The sequence below is a fragment of the Macaca mulatta genome, chromosome 17 (genome assembly GCF_049350105.2).
Source record: "Macaca mulatta isolate MMU2019108-1 chromosome 17, T2T-MMU8v2.0, whole genome shotgun sequence".
NCBI classification, from domain to species: domain Eukaryota; kingdom Metazoa; phylum Chordata; class Mammalia; order Primates; family Cercopithecidae; genus Macaca; species Macaca mulatta.
The window spans coordinates 107,499,267-107,523,959 of record NC_133422.1 but is presented as its reverse complement, the minus strand read 5'-3'; the positions used below and the strand labels follow the sequence as shown (position 1 = coordinate 107,523,959).

Genomic DNA, 24,693 nt, shown 5'->3' with positions numbered 1-24,693 from the left:
TGTGTCCCGACCACCTTGGGCACATGTTCTCAGGACCCCCGGAGGCTGTGTCACGAGCCACTGGTCACTCATACTTGGCTCAGAATAAACCTCTTCAAATATTTCACAGTTTGACTCTTTGTCGACGCTTTGGATTGAGTGTTCTTTCGAATTACACTTTGTCCCCTCTGTTGGCTTGTTCTTTCTCTCTTTGCCTCTTTCTCTCCTATTGTTAGTGGCTGCACCAGGGTTACCACACCCAGGGTTACCACATGACCATCTCCCCTTGGGCTGCCACACGCATCTCTAGCTCATCACACTCACCAGACTATCTCCTTTCCCATTCTTTGTGTCGTGTCATATGTTTGACTTCTATATATGGTATTAATGCCAACATATATTATTTTTGCTTTAACTAGTTGTTTTTTTTTTTTTTTTGAGACGGAGTCTTGCTGTGTTGCCCAGGCTGGAGTGCAGTGGCCGGATCTCAGCTCACTGCAAGCTCCGCCTCCCAGGTTCACGCCATTCTCCTGCCTCAGCCTCCCGAGCAGCTGGGACTACAGGCGCCCGCCACATCGTCCGGCTAGTTTTTTGTATTTTTTAGTAGAGACGGGGTTTCACCGTGTTAGCCAGGATGGTCTCGATCTCCTGACCTCGTGATCCACCCGTCTCGGCCCCCCAAAGTGCTGGGATTACAGGCTTGAGCCACCGCGCCCGGCCTAACCAGTTGTTTTTAAAGAAAATAATAAGATTGTGTGGCCGGGCGCGGTGGCTCAAGCCTGTAATCCCAGCACTTTGGGAGGCCGAGACGGGCGGATCATGAGGTCAGGAGATCGAGACCATTCTGGCTAACACGGTGAAACCCCGTCTCTACTAAAAAATACAAAAAACTAGCCGGGCGAGGCGGCGGGCGCCTGTAGTCCCAGCTACCTGGGAGGCTGAGGCCGGAGAATGGCGTGAACCCGGGAGGCGGAGCTTGCAGTGAGCTGAGATCCGGCCACTGCACTCCAGCCTGGGAGACAGAGCGAGACTCCGTCTCAAAAAAAAAAAAAAAGAAAAAAAGAAAATAATAAGATTGTGAAGGTAATTTGTGTGTTTACCCACATGTTTGTGACTGCGGGCGCTCCCCAAGCCTGTGGCAGACCCTGGCTTCTGTCTGTCTTCGCTTTCCAGCAGCTGAAGCAGCTCCTTCCTCCTGCACTTCTCTTACTAGAGGTCTCTGTCTGAAAAGGCATTACTTTGCCTTCATTCAGGAATCCATTTTCACTGAATACAGACTTCCAAGCTGACAGTGTTTGCTTCAGTTCTTCATGAACGTTTCTGAAGATAAGCCATTTAGATTTGTATGGAACTGGGTTTTCCTGAGGAAGAGGTGCTGTGCTTGTGTGTGACTGTGACTCATTCCTCTTTGCTGGTGTGTGGTGTGTGTCCTAAGCAGCTTTGTGTGTGTTCACTTGGAACAACCCCATGAGGTAAGTAGGATTATTATCTCCACTTAAAAGATAAGAAAACCAAGGTTTAAAGAAATCCGGGAATTTGCTCAGGAGCACCTGGACAGCGACAGAGGGAGGACCTAGCAGAGGGGGGACCTGGCCAGTGTTAAAGCTTCTCTGCTGATCCCAGTGCCTTGAAGGTGCTATTCATTCTGTGAAGAGTGGACTCCTAACGGGCATCCACTTCTCAGTGCAACGCTGCTTCAACCCACGCTGTGAAGAGTGGACTCCTAACAGGCGTCCACTTCTCAGTGCAATGCTGCCTCCACCTACGCTGCAGTTGGCCTTGGTTCTTCCATCGTTGACCACAGAAAGCTGTGTGTCTCCTCGGCTCTCCGCCCCTCCGCTTCCCTAGCAACCTCTGCCAGGGGGGATCACACTGCCTGGGGATTTGGTTTCCCCCATTCTGTTCCCCGGGAAACTTGCCCAGTTATTTCTCTTTTCCGTATGCTCAGATTCTCTCTCCCCTTTTTTCTCTTGCTTGCTCAATTTGATGCTTGCTCAGTTCTCATTACCCGAGAGCAGCTCTCCCTGGCCCCTGCCTTGCCTCCAGCTACCACTCGTCACACCCACCACCCGTTGGGTCCAGCACACAAACTGAATGGCGGTTTCTGATTCTCACCACACCTTGAAACTCCCTTCTTTGGTTCTGTCACGCCCGTACTTCTTGTTCTTATCTCGCTGGTCTTTGTTCCTTCCACTGGCCCTGCTTCATTCACTCCTCAGTGTTTACTGGGCACTGTGTACCAGGTGCTATACACCTGGGCACAGGCTTGTGCCTAAAAACACAACTTCAGAAGCCTGACGAATGGGGGCCCAGATCACACGTGTGCTTGAACTTGAGACCCGTCTCAAAGAAAAAAACGTACAACTCTCTGAGGGCACTAATTCGTTTCTTTTTCTTGACGGGATCTAGCTCTGTTGCCCAGGCTGAAGTGCAGTGGTGTGATTACAGCTCACTGCAGCCTTGACTTCCTGGGCTCAAGCAATCCTCCCACCTCAGCCTTCTGAGCAGCCGGGAGTACAGGCATGTGCCACCACACCTGGCTAATTTTTCTATTTTTTTGTAGAGATGGGTTTTCACCATGTTGCCCAGGCTGGTCTCAAGCTCCTGGGTTCAAGTAATCTGCCCACCTTGGCCTCCCAAAGGGCTGGGATTATAGGCGTGAGCCACCATGCCCCACGGTTGTGTAATTTTAATCCTAACAGCTTCGCTTTCCTGATGTGCAGGAAGTCAGTACACTGAGACACTGGGGACTGCAGCAGAGACGGAGCTTAACACCCAGAGGGGAACTGAACAAGAGACAGAGGAGCCTTGAACCCACCTCTCCGAGGCGTTTGGGGCTGGGGATTTTTAAGGGTTTCGTAGTGGCCGAGGTGTGGGAGTTGCTGATGGGTTGAAGAGGGCAGGCTGAAATCATGGGATGGGGGGATGAAGAAACTGCATTCTCATGCCGCCTCAGCGCCCTGTGAGAGCCTTTGACTGGTTGATGTCAGCTGTTCTGCTGGAATTGAGGATCTGAAAAACATATTAAGCAATGTTTAAAGCCTTATGGGTCTAACGTCAGTGGTCCTATCTATGAGAACAATGGGGGTGCAAATGGTCAGTATCTAGAGCTACATGACTTTCAGTTATAAGGAAGTGGGCCAAAATGCAGCCTGATTCATGCTTAGTTATAACTGCATCTCTCCCCAGAACCCGGCATGTAATTCCTGCTAACCCTGTGAGGACAGTTTAAGTTTCAAGAAGATATTCTAGAAATAAAATGAAAACAATTTTTTATTAAAAAGAAAAATAAGAAATAATATAAAAACATAAAACAATCTTTTATTAAAAAGAAAAACCAAGAAATAATAATCTGATAATAGAGACCACCAAGAGAAAAGCTAACCAGAAACAAAGATACAACAGTGAACTATGGGTGGGGAGAGGTGAGGCCAGGCCTTCTTCTCATTAGACCTTCCAGTTGGTTTACTTAGAAAGATTAGTGCTAAGGAAAGTGATAGCAAAAAAGTTGAAGGGGAAGAGGCAATGTAGAATGTCAAAAAAGAACATTTCCCGCAACAGAAAGAAGTCCTGAGTCTTCCAGTCAGAAGGTTCCATGGGTGGCCGGCAGGCCAAATGAAAGTGGACATACACTGAGACACTCTTGTGAAATACTAAAACTCCAGGAAGAGAAGATTCCGAAAGTTATGTGAAAGAACTACAGGTTAGTTACAAAATGGCATCAGACTTTAGAGCTAGAAAACAGAAGACTAGGCCGGGCGCGGTGGCTCAAGCCTGTAATCCCAGCACTTTGGGAGGCCGAGACGGGCGGATCACGAGGTCAGGAGTTCGAGACCATCCTGGCTAACACGGTGAAACCCCGTCTCTACTAAAAAATACAAAAAACTAGCCGGGCGAGGTGGTGGGCGCCTGTAGTCCCGGCTACTCGGGAGGCTGAGGCAGGAGAATGGCGTAAAAACCCGGGAGGCAGAGCTTGCAGTGAGCTGAGATCCGGCCACTGCACTCCAGCCTGGGCGACACAGCGAGACTCCGTCTCAAAAAAAAAAAAAAAAAAAAAGAAAAAAGAAAACAGAAGACTAGGAAAGTGTAATCCCTTCAAAGTTCTCAGGGAAAATGATTTTGAGCCTAGAGTTTTTTTTTTTTTTTTTTTTGAGACGGAGTCTCGCTCTGTCGCCCAGGCTGGAGTGCAGTGGCGCGATCTCGGCTCACTGCAAGCTCCGCCTCCCGGGTTCACGCCATTCTCCTGCCTCAGCCTCCCGAGTAGCTGGGACTACAGGTGCCCACAACCGCGCCCGGCTAATTTTTTTTGTATTTTTAGTAGAGACGGGGTTTCACCGTGGTCTCGATCTCCTGACCTTGTGATCCGCCCGCCTTGGCCTCCCAAAGTGCTGGGATTACAGGCGTGAACCACTGCGCCCGGCCGAACCTAGAGTTTTTATGTAACCAAACAATCCAACACAAGTGTAAAATAAAAACAGTCCAGCTAGGATTTGGAAAATTTGTCTCCCATGCATTCTTTCTGAGAAGATCATTTAAGAATCTACTTAATGAGGCCTGGCACAGTGGCTAACGCCTGAATTCAGCACTTTGGGAGGCCGAGGTGGGCAGATCACCTGAGGTCAGAAGTTCGAGACCAGCCTGGCTAAATGGCGAAACCCCATCTCTACTGAAAATACACAAATTAGCTGGGCATGGTGACGTGTACCTATAGTCCCAGCTACTCACAAGCCTGAGGCAGGTTAGGAGTTCGAGACCAGCCTGGCTATAAATGGTGGCACCCCATCTCTACTGAAAATACAAAAATTAGCTGGGCATGGTGGTGCGCCTGTAATCCCAGTTACTCAGAAAGCTGAGGCAGGAGAACTGCTTGAACCCAAGAAACAGAGGTTGTAGTGAACTGAGATCGTGCCACTGCACTCTCCAGCCCGGGCAACAGAGTGAGACTCTGTTGTAAAACCAAAACCAAAACAAAACAAAAACACCCCCCGAATCTACTTAATAAAACCAGAAGACAAGAAAGAGAGAAGACTGAGATCCAAGAGGGAGTGGACCTAAACAGGAATGCAGAGAAAATGGGTTCCAGGATCACAGCTACGCATGGGCTCAAAAGTAAATGACGCAGCCAGAAGTGGGAGCACACTCGAATCACGCCTGGGAATGGCCAGAGCACTCTCGACTCTGGCCTGGGAAACACAGTGAGACCTCGTCTCTTAAAAAAAAAAAAAAAGAGGCAAATGATTCATTCTATTATTATTATTATTATTTTTGTATTTTTAGTAGAGGCGGGGTTTCACTATGTTAGCCAGGATGGTCTCAATCTCCTGACCTCGTGATCCGCCTGCCTTGGCCTCCAAAAGTGCTGGGATTACAGGCGTGAACCACTATGCCCGGCCTATTCATTGTATTATTTATATTATTTTTATTATTAATTTATTTTTTGAGACAGGATCTCACTCTGTCGCCCAAGCTGGAGTGCAGTGGTGCGATCATAGCTCACTGCAGCCTCAACTTCGTGGGCTCAAGTGATCCTCCCTCCTCAGCCTCCTGAGAAGCTGGGTCTACAGGCAAACACCTGCATGCCTGGCTAATTGTTAAATTTTTTTGTAGAACTGAGGTCTGTTATCCAGGCTGGTCTCAAACTCCTAGCCTCCAGCAATCCTCCCACCTCAGCCTCCCAAAGTACTGGGATTATAGGTGTGAGCCACCGTGCCTGGCCCATAGTTCAATTTAAAACACTATTAGGCTGGGCGCGGTGGCTCACGCTTGTAATCCCAGCACTCTGAGAGGCCGCGGCAGGCGGATCACAAGGTCAGGAGTTTGAAATCAGCCTGGCAAAAATACAAAAAAATTAGCCGGGCGTGGTAGCACACACCTGTAATCCCAGTTACTCTGGAGGCTGAGGCAGGAGAATTGCTTGAGCCGAGATGGCGCCACTGCACTCCAGCGGGGGCGACACAGCAAGACACTGTCTCAAAACTCAAACCAAAACCAAAACCAAAACCAAACTACTTATCAGAGGGCCAGGTGCTGTGGCTCACAGCTGTAATCCTGTCATCACTTTGGGAGGCTGAGGCATGCAGATCACTTGAGTTCAGGAGTTTGAGACCAGCCTGGCCAACACAGTGAAACCCTGTCTCTACTAAAAATACAAAAATTAGCCAGGTATAGTTGCACACACCTGTAATCCTAGCTAGTCCAGAGGCTGAGGCAGGAGAATTACTTGAACCCGGGAGGCGGAGGTTGCAGAGAGTTGAGATCGCACCACTGTACCCCAGCCTGGATGACAGAGCAAGACTCCATATTAAAAAAAAACCCAAAACCCCAAAACAAGAAAACCACTATTACAGGATTCTGATAAATATATATATATTTTTTTGAGACGGAGTCTCGCGCTCCATCTAGTTCGTCCCGAGTAGCTGGGATTACAGGCACCTGCCACCACGCCCGGCTAAATTTTGTGTTTTCAGCAGAGATGGGGTTTCACTATGTTGGCCAGGCTGGTCTGGAATTCCTGACCTTGTGATCCGCCTGCCTCGGCCTCCCCAAGTGTTGGGATTACAGGCGTGAGCCACTGCAACTGACTCCGAAATGTGTGTTTTAAGAAAAAAAGTGGGTTTAGGCTGGGTGCGGTGGCTCAAGCCTGTAATCCCAGCACTTTGGGAGGCCGAGACGGGCGGATCACGAGGTCAGGAGATCGAGACCAGCCTGGCCAACACAGTGAAACCCTGTCTCTACTAAAAATACAAAAATTAGCCAGGTATAGTTGCACACACCTGTAATCCTAGCTAGTCCAGAGGCTGAGGCAGGAGAATTACTTGAACCTGGGAGGCGGAGGTTGCAGAGAGTTGAGATCGCACCACTGTACCCCAGCCTGGATGACAGAGCAAGACTCCATATTAAAAAAAAACCCAAAACCCCAAAACAAGAAAACCACTATTACAGGATTCTGATAAATATATATATATTTTTTTGAGACGGAGTCTCGCGCTCCATCTAGTTCGTCCCGAGTAGCTGGGATTACAGGCACCTGCCACCACGCCCGGCTAAATTTTGTGTTTTCAGCAGAGATGGGGTTTCACTATGTTGGCCAGGCTGGTCTGGAATTCCTGACCTTGTGATCCGCCTGCCTCGGCCTCCCCAAGTGTTGGGATTACAGGCGTGAGCCACTGCAACTGACTCCGAAATGTGTGTTTTAAGAAAAAAAGTGGGTTTAGGCTGGGCGCGGTGGCTCAAGCCTGTAATCCCAGCACTTTGGGAGGCCGAGACGGGCGGATCACGAGGTCAGGAGATCGAGACCATCCTGGCTAACACAGTGAAACCCCGTCTCTACTAAAAAAATACAAAAAACTAGCCGGGCGAGGTGGCGGGTGCCTGTAGTCCCAGCTACTCTGGAGGCTGAGGCAGGAGAATGGCGTAAAACCCGGGAGGTGGAGCTTGCAGTGAGCTGAGATCCGGCCACTGCACTCCAGCCTGGGCGACAGAGCGAGACTCCGTCTCAAAAAAAAAAAAAAAAAAAAAAAAGAAAAAAAGTGGGTTTATGCAAACTGTGATAAGGAAATTATCTTAGTGAGATATATACACACACACACACACATATATATATATGTCATCAATAGCAATTAAAAACTCCAGGAAAAAAAAAGCTGGACAAAAATGCCATAGTACAAATATAAAGCAAGTTAAAACATGACATAGATTTTTAGCTTTAATGGAGTGTGGAAAGAAATAGCTTGTCTTTGATGCTTAGAATATTCTTTGAGCTGCACAAATACAGGATTACATTTCTCTTTTTTCTTTTCTTGAGATGGAGTCTCTATCGTGCAGGCTGGAGTGCAATGGTGTGATCTCGGCTCACTGCAAGCTCTCCCCGCCCCGGTTCACACCACTCTCCTGCCTCAGCCTCCTGAGTAGCTCGGACTACAGGCGCCCGCCACCACGCCGAGCTAATTTCTTGTATTTTTAGTAGAGACGCGGTTTCACCGTGTTAGCCAAGATGGTCTCGATCTTCTGACCTCGTGATCCGCCCGCCTCGGCCTCCCAAAGTGCTAGGATTACAGGCGTGAGCCACGGCGCCCAGCCTGCCAATACAGGAGGTATTCATGAGAAACTGAGTACATTCATGGATTGAGAGAAAAGGGTTTCAATATGTCCATTACAATTACAAAGGTAACCCATAAAATAATGACAACAGTGGATTAGGTTGGGAGGAGCGCAGGCAGGGAAGTGCAATTACTTTGGGTTGGCTGATTCCTTGTGTTTTATGGTACAGAAACAACACAGTGGGGCCATTTTGTTTTCTTAATAATTTGTAATTACTTTTAAACATTCTTTTGACACAAAATTTAAAAAATACAAAATGGCATATGCATAGAAAAGATTCTCGCGTACCTGCTCCCAGCCTTCCAGAACTCTGTTCTGGAGTTCAGCCGTTGTTATTCATACGTAAACAGGCCGCACACACAGCGGTGACAGGGCAGCACTGTCCTCTCTCTTCTCACGTGTATCTCTTGACAGTCACTCCCAATGGACATCTAGATCTTTTTTTGTTTTTGTTTTTTTTTTTTTTTTTTTGAGACGGAGTCTCGCTCTGTCGCCCAGGCTGGAGTGCAGTGGCCGGATCTCAGCTCACTGCAAGCTCCGCCTCCTGGGTTCACGCCATTCTCCTGCCTCAGCCTCCCGAGTAGCTGGGACTACAGGCGCCCGCCACCTCGCCCGGCTAGTTTTTTGTATTTTTTTTAGTAGAGACGGGGTTTCACCGTGTTAGCCAGGATGGTCTCGATCTCCTGACCTCGTGATCCGCCCGTCTCGGCCTCCCAAAGTGCTGGGATTACAGGCTTGAGCCACCGCGCCCGGCCTGGACATCTAGATCTTGATACATGGTCAGAACATCACACATGCATGGACTTAGCACGTGGTCTGTTTCCTTATTGAAGGACATTTAAGGCATTTTCTACGTACGCGAGAACAGTACTAGAAATAATTCCACGTGAGTGAATGGAACTTACTGGGTCACAGGTGTGGGCATTTTCAAATTTAATATACCCTCACAAATTTAGCTGAGAGACCATCATTTCACAATGTCTCAGATCCCTTGAGCTGACATCCCTCACCAGAGCTCACCAGCCTGTCCCCCATCACTGCTGGGTCTCTCATTCTCACATGGCCCAACTGTCATCTCTGTCCCCTCCAGCCCTTTCTATTGACCTTTTTGAATTCAGTCTATGGTTGACAAAACCTCCATCTCCTAAACGTTCTTGCTAGGTGGTCCCGACACCTGCACTCCTCTTCCCCTGAACTTCCCGGGCTGCTGCACGAGGCCTGGGCCCGGCCACTGCCTGGTTTCTCCTTCCAAACCCACCACAGGGTGCCCACGCTTCCCTGGGATGGGGAAGAGGCCCACTGCTCACTTCGTGACTCTCCTCCTGGGGCTGCACGTGGGGCGAGGCCCTCCCTTCTGCCCATTGCCGCTTCCAGGCCATGCTCCTTCCATGCTGCTGGAAACCCCAGGGGGATGCACCCTTCTCACTGGCTGGCCCACCTCCAGGCCCTGGGGCTGTCCTGCACTCATGGCCTCCATCACTGGCTCCTGTCACCGTCCCTGATTGCTGGACGACCATCAGGTCTTGTCCCCTGCGCTCCGGCCCCACTTCCCCATCTGTCCTCACCCAGAACATCACTGCAACAGCTGCGCCCTCCAAACCCACCTCCTAAATCTTCACGTTACATGACCCCCCGCTCCAGCCTAGGGCCACGGTCACCATCACAACCAATGTCTCCCTTCACACCACACCTACAGCCAGCCCTCATCTGCCCCCACTCCCTGTGCCCTCGATCCCACCCTCTCCTGAGATATTAGGGCCTTGCTGCAGGACGATTCCCGGTCACCTGCCACTGAAATGCAGCTCTGCTCCCGCGACCTCTGCGTTAACCTCTCCCACTGTTCGTCTGTTCTTAAAAGCAGGTCTGCTCTCACAGTACCCATTTCCTCTGCTCCCATTCTCTTAAAGCTAATGAAGAACTCACTTATCCAAAGGCTTGTTGCTAGTCTTCTTGTTGATTTCTAGTTCTGTTAACATTAAACTCATCAGTTCTTTGTCATACATTTTATCCAAGATGGTTCTAGTTTTTGGTTTTTTTTTTGGAGACGGAGTCTCGCTCTGTCACCCAGGCTGGAGTGCAGTGGCGCGGTCTTGGCTCACTGCAAGCTCCGCCTCCCGGGTTCACGCTGTTCTCCTGCCTCAGCCTCCCCAGCAGCTGGGACTACAGGCGCCCGCCACCACGCCTGGCTAATTTTTTTATTTTTAGTAGAGACGGGGTTTCACCGTGTTAGCCAGGATGGTCTCTATCTCCTGACCTCGTGATCTGCCCGCTTCAGCCTCCCAAAGTGTTGGGATTACAGGCGTGAGCCACCGCGTCCAGCGATGGTTCGTTTTTTTAACCTTGTTTTTTCCCATGTTGACTTTAAAAGATGTCATTTAACGTCAATCCTTTTTAAAAAAAAAAAAAAAAAACGATGTTAATTCACTAGATCACTTAGTGGAAAACACAAAGAATAAAGGGGCAACGGGTACAAAAATCTTAGAAAGGAGGAATATATATTTCTTTTTCTGAGTTCTATTGCACAGCACGGTGAATATCATCAAAAATAGAGTATTGTATATTTCAAAATTGCTAAGAGTAAATTTCAGATGTTCTCACTACAAAAATGTTAAGTATTTGAGGTGATGGATGTAACTAGCTTGACTAATCCACATTGTATGTATAATTTATAAGATCACTTTATACTCTCTAAATTTATATAATTACAAATAGTCAATTTACAATAAAAATAAATCTTGGCCGGGCGTGGTGGCTCAAGCCTGTAATCCCAGCACTTTGGGAGGCCGAGACGGGCGGATCACGAGGTCAGGAGATCGAGACCAGCCTGGCTAACACAGTGAAACCCCATCTCTACTAAAAAATACAAAAAACTAGCTGGGCGAGGTGGCGGGAGCCTGTAGTCCCAGCTACTCGGGAGGCTGAGGCAGGAGAATGGCGCAAACCCAGGAGGCGGAGCTTGCAGTGAGCTGAGATCTGGCCACTGCACTCCAGCCTGGGCGACAGCGCAAGACTCCGTCTCAAAAAAAAAAAAAAAAAAAAAAAATCTTATGAGTATGGTTTCATATATATATATTTTTTTACCCGTAAATACTTGACCACTTGGAACTTCTCTTAGTATAAAAGAGTCTAATCCAACTTTTCTCTTTTCAAGGTGGTCCAAACGTTCAAGCCTGGGTACTTGTTGCAAAGTTCCCAGTTCCTCATCGCACACGGCCCCTTTGTGCCACGCTGAATTCCTGTGTATTTGGCTTATTTGTGGACTTTCTTGTTCCAGGAATCTTTTTAAAGGGCCAGCATCATGCTATTTCAATTACAATGTTCTAAAAACAAACAGAATTTAAAATGATTTCTGACTATTCTTGTGTATTTGCTTTTCGGTTTTAACTTTAGAATCAGCTTGTGTTTTAAAGGAAGTTTTCCTTTAAAGATATCTTAAGATACTGTACAGTGAAATGTGAGAATAAACACAACTTTCACTTATTCAGGGCCTGTGTTCCTTCGTAATTTTATAATACCTTTTGCATAGGTATTTCCCTATTTGTTACTAGGTATTTTACCTTTTTTGGGGTTGCTATTGAAAAAAATGATCTCTGGTGAGGTGCAGTGGCTCATGCCTATAATCCTAGCATTTGGGGAGGCTGAGGCAGGAGGTTCGCTTGAGGCCAGGAGAACAAGAACAGCCTTGGCAACATGGCAAGACACTGCCTCTACAAAAAACAGAATAAAAATTACCTGGGCATAGTGATGTACACCTGTAGGCCCAGCCACTCAGGAGGCTGAGGAGAGGATTGCTTGAGCCCAGAAGGTCGAGGCTGCCGTCAGCCATGATGATGCCACTGCACTCCCGTCTGGGTGACAGTTAGGACCCTGTCTCTAAATAAAAATAAAAAATGACCCTCCATGATAGTCTGTATTTATAGGAAAGCTACTGACTTTTTGTTAATTTTGTGTACAGTTAACTTGGTGAATTCTTTCTTCAGTCATAGCTTTTCATTTGCTCCTCTTAGATGACCTGGGTATGCAATCATCCAATCTGCAAATAATTTCACCTTTTCCTTTCCACTTTTACAGTATTTTTGTCTAAGTGCCATTTCTTTTTCAATTATTTCCTCTACACTACTTGTTTCACCACCCTGACCTTTAACAATAAAACATTAACTACTGCTAAATAAAAGAATAGATATAAATAGATTTTCCTTTCTTTTATAAAACAGAAATAGGCAGGCTGGGCGCGATAGCTCACGCCTGTAATCCCAGCACTTTGGGAGGCCGAGGCAGGCAGATCACCTGAGGTTTGGAGTTCAAGACCAGCCTGGCCAACATGGTGAAACCCCACCTCTACAAAAATACAAATATTAGCCAGGCATGACGGCAGGTGCCTCTAAACCCTGCTACTGGGGAGACTGAGGTGGGAGAATTGCTTGAACCCAGGAGGCGGAGGGTGCAGTGAGCTGAGATTGCACCATTGCACTCCAGCTTGGGCAACAGAGCGAGACTCCACCTCAATTAAAAATAAACAAACATGCCGGGCGCGGTGGCTCAAGCCTGTAATCCCAGCACTTTGGGAGGCCGAGGCGGGTGGATCACGAGGTCAGGAGATCGAGACCATCCTGGCTAACTCGGTGAAACCCCGTCTCTACTAAAAATACAAAAAATTAGCCGGGCGAGGTGGCGGGCGCCTGTGGTCCCAGCTACTCGGGAGGCTGAGGCAGGAGAATGGCGTAAACCCGGGAGGCGGAGCTTGCAGTGAGCTGAGATCTGGCCACTGCACTCCAGCCTGGGCGACACAGCGAGACTCCGTCTCAAAAAAAAAAAAAAAAAAAAAAAAAAAAAAAAAAAAAAAAAAAAAAAAACCAAACACATAAATAAACTAAAATGGAAACAGGATCTCCCTATGGTGCCCAGGATGGTCTAGAACTCGGGCTCAAACGATCGTCCCATCTTGCCCTCCTAGTTGGGACCACAGGCATGAGCCACTGTGCCCAAATGCAACAAATTAAAGGCACAGCACAACGAATCATCCAGGTAAAAAAGACCCATTTGTCACTACCTGGCCTCATTGGTATTTTGTGGTAGAGGTGGCCAGCAAAGAATCATCACTTGAGAGGGGACAGGTGCTCCCTGCTCCGACTTCTGCCTAGTGCACTAGTAGTCAAAGCTGCTAAAGAGTTATGAAGTATGTGTCGTTTGCATATCACAAAGTTTTATTAATGTAATTTTAAAGCCAATTAAACTAATTTTATTCAAAGTAAGTCTACATTAAATTACAATATTAACAATCTCTAGACACAACGAACTTAAAATATAAGAAATAAAAATAGAAATCTGTTTGGTCTTTCTTAGACCACATATCATGGAACTCATAAATGAAAATTCTCAAAGATAGAAATGACTATTAAAGAGTGAGGATTTTAATATGGAAACCCACCCGCATGTTTCAAAAAGAGACTCTTTTAATAATTTAGCACAAAATCAAATTATATAAACTCGGTATATTCCAGAAAATATTGCTTTAAACACTTAGGCCATGATCAAAATTCCTTTGGTAGCTTTTAATCAAAATGAAACATGCTATTATGTAAAATATAAAGTACTTTTAAATGTTATCTCAAAAGTATCTTTGTCATAGTTACCCTTCTAACATCACTACTGAACTTTCCTTTCACTGTTCAACCTCATGTATATATACACAACACAAAACCAGGTACCAACAAAATCCTTTTAATCTTTCCACAAAATAACCTCTGCTTCACAACATCAAGACTTTAAGTCTCCATAAACTTTTTACAGTTGACAGCAGAGAACAAGGATCCTCCCTGCGCATGACTGTAAAAACCAAACCAAACTTTATTATTGCAATCATACAAATACTGCAATTAAAAAAAATCAAAGAGCAGTTACCCCAATGCAAAAAAACAGGGACTGCCAGACTCAATCTTAGAATGGAAACACAAACACGCTAGCCCCAAACCCTAAAACAGAGATTCACAAGCAACTCAGCTGAAACGAACAGACGCAGCAGGGCGGACACCATGGCCTTGGCACGTCAGGGAGCTCACTCAGAAACCTGACTTACAAAAAATCAGCCATCAAAGTTTATAACTTTTGGAAATACAGGAAACACAGAGAGGCCAGTGGCTAGGATGCACCACCATTCGCCAGCTTTGAACCCTGGCTCTTTCTCATGCTCCCCCACGAAGGGCCCTTGTTTTCACTCTAAATGCTGGTCATCTGAGCGAGCTGTCTTCAGGGATACCTAAGGAATCTTCAGAGCTAAAAAATGCAGCATCTAGGGTCTTCTTCATTGTGCATTCATGATCACACACAAGAACAAACCAAACTTTCAGCTTTTTGACACAAGAACAAGACCTTTTAAAGGAACTTCTCTTTAGCAATATCTTCTTGTCCAATCTCAAAGTTATTTTGCACAGAGTAACAGAAACAATTTAAATGCCTAAAAGAACTAGAGGAAAAACTGGAGGGAAAAAGATACATCTGCCGGTTGAAGTCTTGAGCCTTGTGAAGGATGACCCAGGAGCCACCTCCCTTCCTTCGCCTTCCAATGTCCACAGCTGGATCAATCAGAGTCCCAGAAATGGCACAGGTGTGCTTCCTGCTCTGAGGGTACATTCTAGTGTTTCCTGAAGGGGAACCGTGTGCAGATGTGTCAGGCCACGTAGTGGTACTGATTCGGATTGTCTTTGTCTCTCTCCATATAGTCTCTGTCTATCAGAGATTCAATTCTCTTTTTCAAATCTCCAGGCTAAAAAAGAAAAATGAAACGCCCCTAATTATAGTCGCATTAAATTTACAAACGTTTACAAACAAGGGGTATATGCAGGAAGTATATAACTATAATTACAGAAATATATATATACAAATATTTATATGAAAATCATTTATAATTATACACATATTTATAAAATGAATAAAACTTTCTATTTCAAAGACAAAGTTAACGTTATCTCTTGATTAAAAAAAAGTGTCTATGTGAGTTTATGGTCAGAGCGTGGCTTCCTGAGGGAAATGTGAAATTTGTGAAATGTACATACATCATCTGCCATCAGTAAGAGCACATAAGCAAGGCAGACCCGATCACAACACATTTTTGTTTTTAGAAAGGAAAATCTCATCATGTCTTCTTGGGACACTTTTATCCTTTGTAAGGATGCTTCTGCCTAAGTACCATATTTTATTTTATTTTATTTATTTTGAGATGGGGTCTCATTTTGCTGCCCAGGCTGGAGTGCAGTGGTGTGATCTCAGCTCACTGCAGCCTCCACCTCCTGGACTCAAGCAATCTTCGTGCTTCAGCCTCCCCAGTAGCTGGCACCACGGGCTGCACACCACCAGGCCTGGCTAACTTTATTTTTTGTAGAGAAGGGGTCTTATTATGTTGTCCAGGCTGGTCTCAAATTCCTGGGCTCAATCAATCCGCCTGCCTCAGCTGCCGAAGTGCTGGGGTCACTGACGTGAGGCAGTGTACCCAGCCTGTATTTTCACTCTTATGTATTTATATTGTTATTGCCATGCCACGTCTATGTAAGTGAAACATAGACATGTTTAGTTCCTGCACTAAAAGTAGGTGACTGAGTAGACGAATCCACAGCCATAGCTCGTCTCTGCCCAGAGGGAACAGCCACTCCAGCTCTGCTATATTAGGAAGCAAATCTGTGTGAACACTTATGTGCAAGGCTCTCCCTATACAAGGGAGACCCTCTATTTTCCAAACAAACTTAACCTTCTATTCAGCCGTAAGCCACACATTTTACAAGATGTGGCTGAGGCTGGCATAGTGGCTCACGCCTGTAATCCCAGCACTCTGGGAAGCCGAGGCAGGCGGATCACGAGGTCAGGAGTTTGAGACCAGCCTCACCACATGGGGAAACCCCCTCTCTACTAAAAATACAAATTCAGCCGGGTGTGGTGGCAGGTGCCTGTAATCCCAGCTACTCAGGAGGCTGAGGCAGGAGAATTGCTTGAACCTGGGAGGCGGAGGTTACAGTGAGCCGAGATCGCGCCACTGCACTCCATCCTGGGGGACAGCAAGACTCCGTCTCAAAAAAAAAAGATGTGGCTGAAAACCCAACTAACCATGACAGCAGAGCGGGCGCCCTGGTTGGCCACACTCCACCCTTGCTCGCCTTCCGCTTTGCACTGAGCCTGGTTGTTTGCAGTGGTGGGAGGAAGGGGCAGTTTCCCTGACGGTGCTCTGGAGCTGTGCAGGGCCCTGAGGACGGCACCTCACCTCTGCAGGGAAGGGGGCAAATGCGGGCTGATGGACAGTGGCACTTCCACCAGACTTTTTTTTTTTTTTTTTTTTTTTTTGAGACGGAGTCTCGCTCTGTCACCCAGGCTGGAGAGCTGTGGCCGGATCTCAGCTCACTGCAAGCTCCGCCTCCCGGGTTCCCGCCATTCTCCTGCCTCAGCCTCCCGAGTAGCCGGGACTACAGGCGCCTGCCACCTCGCCCGGCTAGTTTTTTTTTGTATTTTTTAGTAGAGACGGGGTTTCACCGTGTTAGCCAGGATGGTCTCGATCTCCTGACCTCGTGATCCGCCCGTCTCGGCCTCCCAAAGTGCTGGGATTACAGGCTTGAGCCACCGCGCCTGGCACACCAGACTCTTAAGTGTTCGACTATTTAGTGCATCTCAACTTTATTCCCTTGACAGAATGGGAGGCTCAAACTGCACAACATGGAATCTGGGGACTTTCCCTCCAAAGCAGGTGTGGCTGGTCCAGTTCGAGAGGCCAGGCGTCATCAGAGTTCAGTATTTCCTGGGTTGATAAATACGTGTAAAAAACATTTCATAATACTTTCCCGGCTTATCCTGCATCTCACACGTAGTAGGACAGTAAATCTCAGTTCTGAAAATACAACGTGGGTTGACAGGTCTGGGCTGACTTTCATAAGCAACAGCAACAGTGGACTATTACTACCATGGTGGAAAACGCGGTATAGCCTGTAAACGCTGAATAAATTAGTTATTGTTATCATTTCTCTAAAATATTGTGACATAACCCTGACAGCTACTACTATGAGAAAAGTGTTCGGCTTTCCATGTCCCATCTACCTCTTCTCTTCCTGAAAATATGAAGAAGCACGCGCCATCCCTGGGAAGGACAGTTTCAGGGTTCTATCATTTCTTTTTTTTTTTTTTTTGAGACGGAGTCTAGCTCTGTCGCCCAGGCTGGAGTGCAGTGGCCGGATCTCAGCTCACTGCAAGCTCCGCCTCCCGGGTTCACGCCATTCTCCTGCCTCAGCCTCCCAAGGAGCTGGGACCACAGGCGCCTGCCACCTCGCCCGGCTACTTTTTTTTTTGTAGTTTTAGTAGAGACGGGGTTTCACTGTGTTCGCCAGGATAGTCTCGATCTCCTGACCTCGTGATCCAGCCGTCTCGGCCTCCCAAAGTGCTGGGATTACAGGCTTGAGCCACCGCGCCCGGCCGGGTTCTATCATTTCTACAGCAGTGATGAACAACACCTGGAATAAAGAGCTTCACATTTGCCAGTTTTTTACATTCAATGTATACACGAATGATCATGAATAATGCAGGTCAAATGATAGGACTGAACATAGTGAGAATTAAACATGCTTTGTCACTTGTTTAGCAAATACTACAAATTTAATTATGCTAATGTTACATTTACCTTTACTGGAAATTTCAGCTGATTATATAATTCAGAAACTAGAAGATTATGACCAAGAGTCTTTCTCATCTTCATTATTCTGACGATAGCAGCATCAATCTGATATTGTCTATCCTGAAACACTCTCTCAGTGGTGCTAACTTGTTCCTCAACCTGTACAAAAAACAAAAAAAAAAGTTAAGTGTAAAGACACATTTTCTTTTTCTTTATTTTTTTTTTGAGACGGAGTCTCACTAAGTCGTCTGAGCTAGAGTGCAATGGCATGATCTCGGCTCACTGCAACCTCCGCCTCCTGGGATCAAGCGATTCTCTCGCCTCAGCCTCCCGAGTAGCTGGGATTACAGGTACCCACTGTCATGCCTGGCTACTTTTTGTATTTTTGTAGAGGCAGGGTTTCACTATGTTGGCCAGGCTGGTTTTGAACTCCTGACCTCAGGGGATCCGCCCACCTTGGCCTCCCAAAGTGTTGGGATTACAGGCATGAGCCACCACGCCTGGTCTGTATTTCAATATTAATGATTTGATGTTAACAAATTTGATGAGAAATGTTTTTCTGATGCAAAGAAAGGTCAGACATTGGATGAATCCTACTTTATTAAGCATGTTTATTTGTTCTAGTAAAATGTACATTCCCAGAATAGCAAAACTCCAAAACCAAAACTTGAAAAATATTTTTAGAAGTTATTTCCTTATAAGAAAGCTGTAACAACTCTATGTATGATGTAGATTAAAACTAGCAGCACAGTAAACAAAACAAAGCATAATGACCACCAGGATATACTCCAGAAATGTAAGTGTTGATCAACATTAGGAAATCTGTGAATATAAGTGAGAGCATTGTAACAGCTGAAAGGTTAGATTATATGACCATCTAGATAGATGCTGAAAAGGCATGATAAAATTGAAAATTGATTTTTTGATTTAAAACAAATATTAGCATACAAGGATGAATAAAAAAGGAAAGAATCTGAACATGATAAAACATGGTTATCAGAAACAAACAGCAAATACTAGAGACAACTTAATCTTAGTCAAATAGGAACCTGATGGGGATGTGCAGTTGAAATGAGGGTTGGCGGAAGGTCCATGCATACATATGAGGCAAGTATGCTTCAGGATGGGAGAGACTCCAAGCTTTCACCACATTTTCAACAGGATCCATGACCCCCAAAAAGTTAATACCCTCTGAACTAGAGATAAAATTAGGAAGCTTAGCAGTACTGCTATTCCTTAAAAACATTAGAGGTTCTAACTATGCAATACAAGAACAGACTAAAGAGGTATATCGAAAAGGTGCAGACAAAACGATCATTATTTGTAGCTGAGCTGGAAAATCCAAGAAAATCAAGAGAAAAACTTTCAAAGCTAAAGAGTTTTGTAAAGTGGCTGGAAATAAAATAAATATACAAAGACAAATAGCATTAATACACACATTCTGATAAAAACCATCAGAAATGTAAAGAAAAAAGGTCCCCTTTATAAGGTATCAGCATTTCATTAGACTGTCTTGCTTAAAACTCTAGTGGTTTTCCAAATGCTTCACAGGTCTGAGCCATCTTCAGAGGGTCCGGCTGTGGCTGCCTGATCAGGCCTGTGTGGCTCAGCTTCCCCTTTTGGCAATGACGCTGCAGCCAGAGGCCTTCTTTCAGTTCCTGAGCAAAGCTAGTCACTTATTCAGGAAAGCGTTCGCTGACAACAGTATTTAATTAGACTCTCCTGCACTTCTCTATCCTAACATTTTCCTCCACTTTTACAAGTTAGTCAATGTCTGTGATCCTCTGCTACCTCTCTGCTGGAAAAGACAGAACACTCCTAGAAACAAAGATTTATTCTTTATTGTTAATGGATGAATTCTCAGTGCTTCAGAGGACCTGGGCCACCACAGATGATCAATAAGTTATTTGTTGAATGAACGAAAATTTATGACTAGCAAGAAATATGCAAGACTTACAGAAGAAAACTAGGAAGTTCTGAGAAAGAGAAAACATTTGTATATATTTATATATATACACATATGTATGAATCAGAAGATTTAATATGACAAAGATAAAACCTCTGCAAATTAATTTAATGCAATATGGATTAAAAATGTCAATGTTCTTATTTGGGGGAGTAAAGGCATGATATAATTATTGTGAAGTTCACTGGAAGAATAAAGTTATAGGAACAGCTACATTAATTAAAAGAACTTGGTGCCAGGCGTGGTGGCTCACGGCTGTAATCCCAGGAATTTGGGGGGTCAATGTAGGAGGATTGCTTGAGCCCAGGAGTTCAAGACCAGCCTGGGTAAGATGGCAAGGCCTCATCTCTACAAAAAATACAAAAAATTAGCTGGGCGCGGTGGCACATGCCTGAGGCTGAGGTGGAAGGATCGCTTGAGCCCAAGAGGTTGAGGCTGCAATGAGCTATGATCACACCACTGCACACCAGCCTGGGCGACACTGTCACAAAAAACAAAACAAAACAAATGGATGGCTATGAAATAGATACAGAATTTATAGAAGAGAATTGAGAAACTGACCTATATGAATTTGATACATAATAAGGTGATAATTCAAATAACGTGCACGGATGATATTTCAAATTTGGTTTTGGAAAGGATGGGGGTAATTAAACTGTTTTCAGATACTAAAATAATTTCTGCAACATGAAAATAAAGATTTAAATGTGGCCGGGCGCGGTGGCTCAAGCCTGTAATCCCGGCACTTTGGGAGGCCGAGACGGGCGGATCACGAGGTCAGGAGATCGAGACCATCCTGGATAACCCAGTGAAACCCCGTCTCTACTAAAAAATACAAAAAAAAATTAGCTGGGCGAGGTGGCGGGCGCCTGTAGTCCCAGTTACGCAGGAGGCTGAGGCAGGAGAATGGCGTGAACCCGGGAGGCGGAGCTTGCAGTGAGCTGAGATCCGGCCACTGTACTCCAGCCTGGGCGACAGAGCCAGACTCCGTCTCAAAAAAAAAAAAAAAAAAAAAAAAAAAAGATTTAAATGTAAAAACTTCTAGAAAAATAACATAGTAGAAATGTTTTTTAAAAATCTGGTTAAGGGAATTTCTCTCTTAGGTCTGTGATATGGTTTTGAATATGTGTCCCCTCCAAATCTCATGCTGAAATGTGGTCTCCAGTGTTAGAGATGGGGCCTGGTGGGAGGTGACTGGGACATGGGGGCAGGTCCCACGAATGGCTTGGGCCGCCCTCCTCGGTAGTGAGATCTGGTTATTTAAACATGTTGGGCACCTCCCTCCCTGTTCTTGCTCATGCTTTTGCCATGTGAGACACCTGCTCCCCTTGCACCTTCCGCCATCATTAGAAACTTCCTGAGGCCTCATTAGAAGCTGAGGTGATGCTGGTGCCATGCTTCCCACAGCCTGCCGAACCCTGAGCCAGTTAAACTTCTCTTCTTTATAAATTACCCAGTTTCAGGTATTTCCTTATAGCAATACAAGAATGGCCTAATACAGCATTACACGTTAAGTCAGAAACCATAAAAGAAAAGGAGACTATATTTGAGAACTTAAAAACTGTTATGTGAAAAAAACCCCACTAAGAACAACAAAATTATCTGTCAAAAATGACAATGCAGGCTGGCCATGGTGGCTCACGCCTGTAATCTCAGCACCTTGGGGGGCCATGGGTGACTCACCTGAGGTCAGGAGTTCGAGACCAGCCTGGCCAACACGGTAAAACCCCATCTCTACTAAAAATATGAAACCTAGCTGAGTGTGGTGGCACGTGCCTATAGTCCCAGCTACTCGAGAGGCTGAGACAGGAGAATCGCTTGAACCTGGGAGACGGAGGTTGCAGTGAGCCGAGATTGTACCACTGCACTCCAGCCTGGACGACAGAGTGAAACTCCAAAAAAAAAAAAAAAAAGGAACAAAGCATTAATATCCTTAATATATAAAGAAAACCACCTAATCCGTAAGAGAAAGAACACTATAACAAATGTACATGACTTGAAGAGCAATTAAAAAAAGAAAAATACAAATGGCTAAGCATAAAAATCGACATCAACATTTATGAAGTGCTTACAGGTGTGTGGCAAACAATTCATTTAATTCTCACAACTTGAGGTAGTAGTATGTCTATTTTAAATATGAGAAATGGAGCATTAGAAAGATTATATAATTTGTATAAACTACGGAGTGGTAGAAAGATGCTGAAAGAAATCAGAAATCAAAATGAAAACGGCAACAAACGATCTCTGGGCTGCTGGGAACAGGGAGGACAGGGGGAGGTGGGGGCAGACACTGTGCTCGGGTGAAATCTGCCAGACTTCAACTTGGAAAAGAGCAGTCAAACTAATAAAAGGACACATTATTTTACCCAGCAGCTCCAGAGCAATGATCACACTGAAGAAACCATCTAACAAGTGCACAGAAATGTCTGTGCCAGGGTGTTGAACGTAATCTTATTTTCAGGAGGGGCGGTGGAGGAATGTTAGTGCCTGTGGCCGAGGGCACTGCCAGCCCTGGTGGGTCTACACAACCAGCACTCTGCTCCTGCAACAAGTCCTGGCCAGGAGAAGACTGTGATCAGCACGAAAACTGGCTACACGAGGCCCTGACAGGCGCCATATATACAGTGACCCCAGGTGTTTTTTCTTTTGTAGAGCTGGGGGTCTCACTGCATTGCTCAGGCTGGCCTCAAACTCCCGGGCTCAAGCGACACTCTGGAGTAGCTGAGACTATGGCTGCATGCCACTGTGCCTTGCGTAGTGATCCCATTAAAAAAAAAGTTTACATATACTTACACCACAGAAAAAGGCTGTGACCACAAACAAAAAGGGCAATAGTGGTTATCTTCAGGAGAAGGAACCGAGAGACCTTCTCACTTTTGCCCACTATAAAAGTTGCACCCTCAAAGGAGTTAAAACCTGCACAGAAATGTTTATAGCAGCTTTAGTCATCATCACCAAAAGTTGGAGGCAACCAGATGTCCTTCAGTAGGTGAAGGGATAAGTTGTGATGCATCCAGACAATGGAGAATCCTTCAGTGCCAAAAGCAGAGTTACCCAGCCATGAAAAGACATGGTGAACCTTAAATGCATTCTGCTAAATAAAAGAAGCCAATCTGAAAAGGCTACACACTGTGACTCCAACTGTATGGCACTCAGGAAAGGGCAAAACTATGGTGACGGTGACAGGGTCAGGGGTTGCCAGGGGCTCAGAGGGAGACAGGGATACAGTGACAGAACGTAAGAGAGTTTTTTGGGCAATGAAACTCCTGTATGATCCTATAATGCTGTATACATAACATTATACATTTATCCAGACCCACAGAACGCACACCACCACGAGTGAACCATATCAGATTCTATTACCATAGAAAGTGTGGATAATTTTCGAAACCCTATGACCATGGGAAGTTCTGGCTTAGCACACAATTTGTCTGTGAATAGGAGTAACATTAAGTGGCTTTTTATCTGATTTTCTTTCCTACTGAGAATGTGAAGTTAATGAAAGCGACGTGAAAATGAGTACTCTTATAAACATTACATAGCCCAATTAGATTATCTTAGAAATGTGCTTCAGGCCTCTAACAACAGTCAAAAACATTACTACAAAAACAAATGGCTCCTTGCTAAACACCCTATAAGTAAAAAGAAAAAGTTTATACATACAGTTTCCTTCATCTGAATTTGATTGATCTTTATTCTAAACAACTTGTGCTTGAACTCTCCATTAAAAATGAACTTGTCTCCGTCTTCTACTTCCTTTCCTTTGGGACTTTTAATCAGCACACGCGCTTTGCCACAGGCCAGGGACTGCAGCGTTCTGCGCAATTCACTATCCTCTGAAGGGGAAGCAAACGCAGAGGTTGGCTTTACATGAATGAGACTCAACAACAGTAAACAAATCACGCTACCAAGTCTATGTCTTATCTTAAAACAAACACATGCTTTAAGAACAACTCATGGAGCCATGCACTCTGCGGTTTTCATACCTATCCCCGTGGCCATTTTTATCTCCTCAAAGCTGAAGCCATCTCCCTCGTTGAACATGAGGAGCACCAGTGTCTGGAAGAGGGACACCTGGAATTCCTTCTTCCCCTGGAAGAGAAGGCCTCATCACACCTTTGAAACTGTGCGTGTACAATCTTAGAAAAATTAGATTTTTTTTTTTTGAGATGGAGTCTCGCTCTGTCGCCCAGGCTGGAGTGCAGTGGTGCAATCTCGACTCACTGCAAGCCCCGCCTCCCAGATTCACGCCATTCTCCTGCCTCAGCCTCCCGGGTAGCTGGGATTACAGGTGCCCACCACCTCGCCCGGCTAGTTTTTTGTATTTTTTTAGTAGAGACGGGGTTTCACCATGTTAGCCAGGATGGTCTCCATCTCCTGACCTCGTGATCTGCCCGTCTCGGCCTCCCAAAGTGCTGGGATTACAGGATTGAGCCACTGCGCCCGGGCAATGATCTCCTTTTCTATTCAGCAGTTCCTGCTGCAGCAACTTGCCACATGCCTCTGGGTCAGACCCGCGAGAGGCACGTGAGAGGTCGGGTGGCAGTCGGGGGCTCCCTCTGAGGACTCAGCCCTGACTCATCGCGAGCCCGCAACAAGCCCTTCCTGCACACCTGGAGAGAGCCGCAGTTGGCGCTGCTGGTACAGACCCTGCGGAGCTCAAGTTCAACTAAAGTCAGCAAGTAAGGCAAAAACTGGGGATAACAGAAATTAACCTTCCTAATACCTTAAGGAAGAGTATATATGGTTTTCGGTATATGACTCTCTACAATAATATATATAAAGTTGGTATGTATAACTTATTTCATAATGTACAGATAAGTTTATTATTAATATAACAGCTATGAAAAATAGGAATTTTATAACGTTTTTGCTTAGTGTATGTAATTGCCCTGTTTCATGATAAGCTCTTTTCATTGATCAGTCCATTGTATGCAATCTCCCCTCTTAAATAACCACTCATAAAAACAGCACTGCAGCCGGGCCCGGTGGCTCACGCCTGTAA

General features: G+C 45.7%; 1 protein-coding gene across 3 annotated transcripts in view; it reads right to left on the bottom strand.

Annotated features, from left to right (window-relative positions):
• Positions 1 to 13,265: 13,265 nt before the first annotated feature.
• Positions 13,266 to 24,693, bottom strand: part of CUL4A (cullin 4A) — a 57,446-nt gene continuing 46,018 nt past the window's right edge. For all 3 annotated transcript variants that reach the window (XM_077974086.1, XM_077974087.1, XM_028837365.2), the window contains exons 17-20: positions 23,675 to 23,780; positions 23,352 to 23,524; positions 17,729 to 17,881; positions 13,266 to 14,842 (exon numbers count right to left, since the gene is read on the bottom strand). In XM_077974086.1, the coding sequence (XP_077830212.1) occupies positions 14,747 to 14,842; positions 17,729 to 17,881; positions 23,352 to 23,524; positions 23,675 to 23,780 (528 nt within the window). In that variant the 3' untranslated portion in view covers positions 13,266 to 14,746. The remainder of the gene's footprint in view (positions 14,843 to 17,728; positions 17,882 to 23,351; positions 23,525 to 23,674; positions 23,781 to 24,693) is intronic.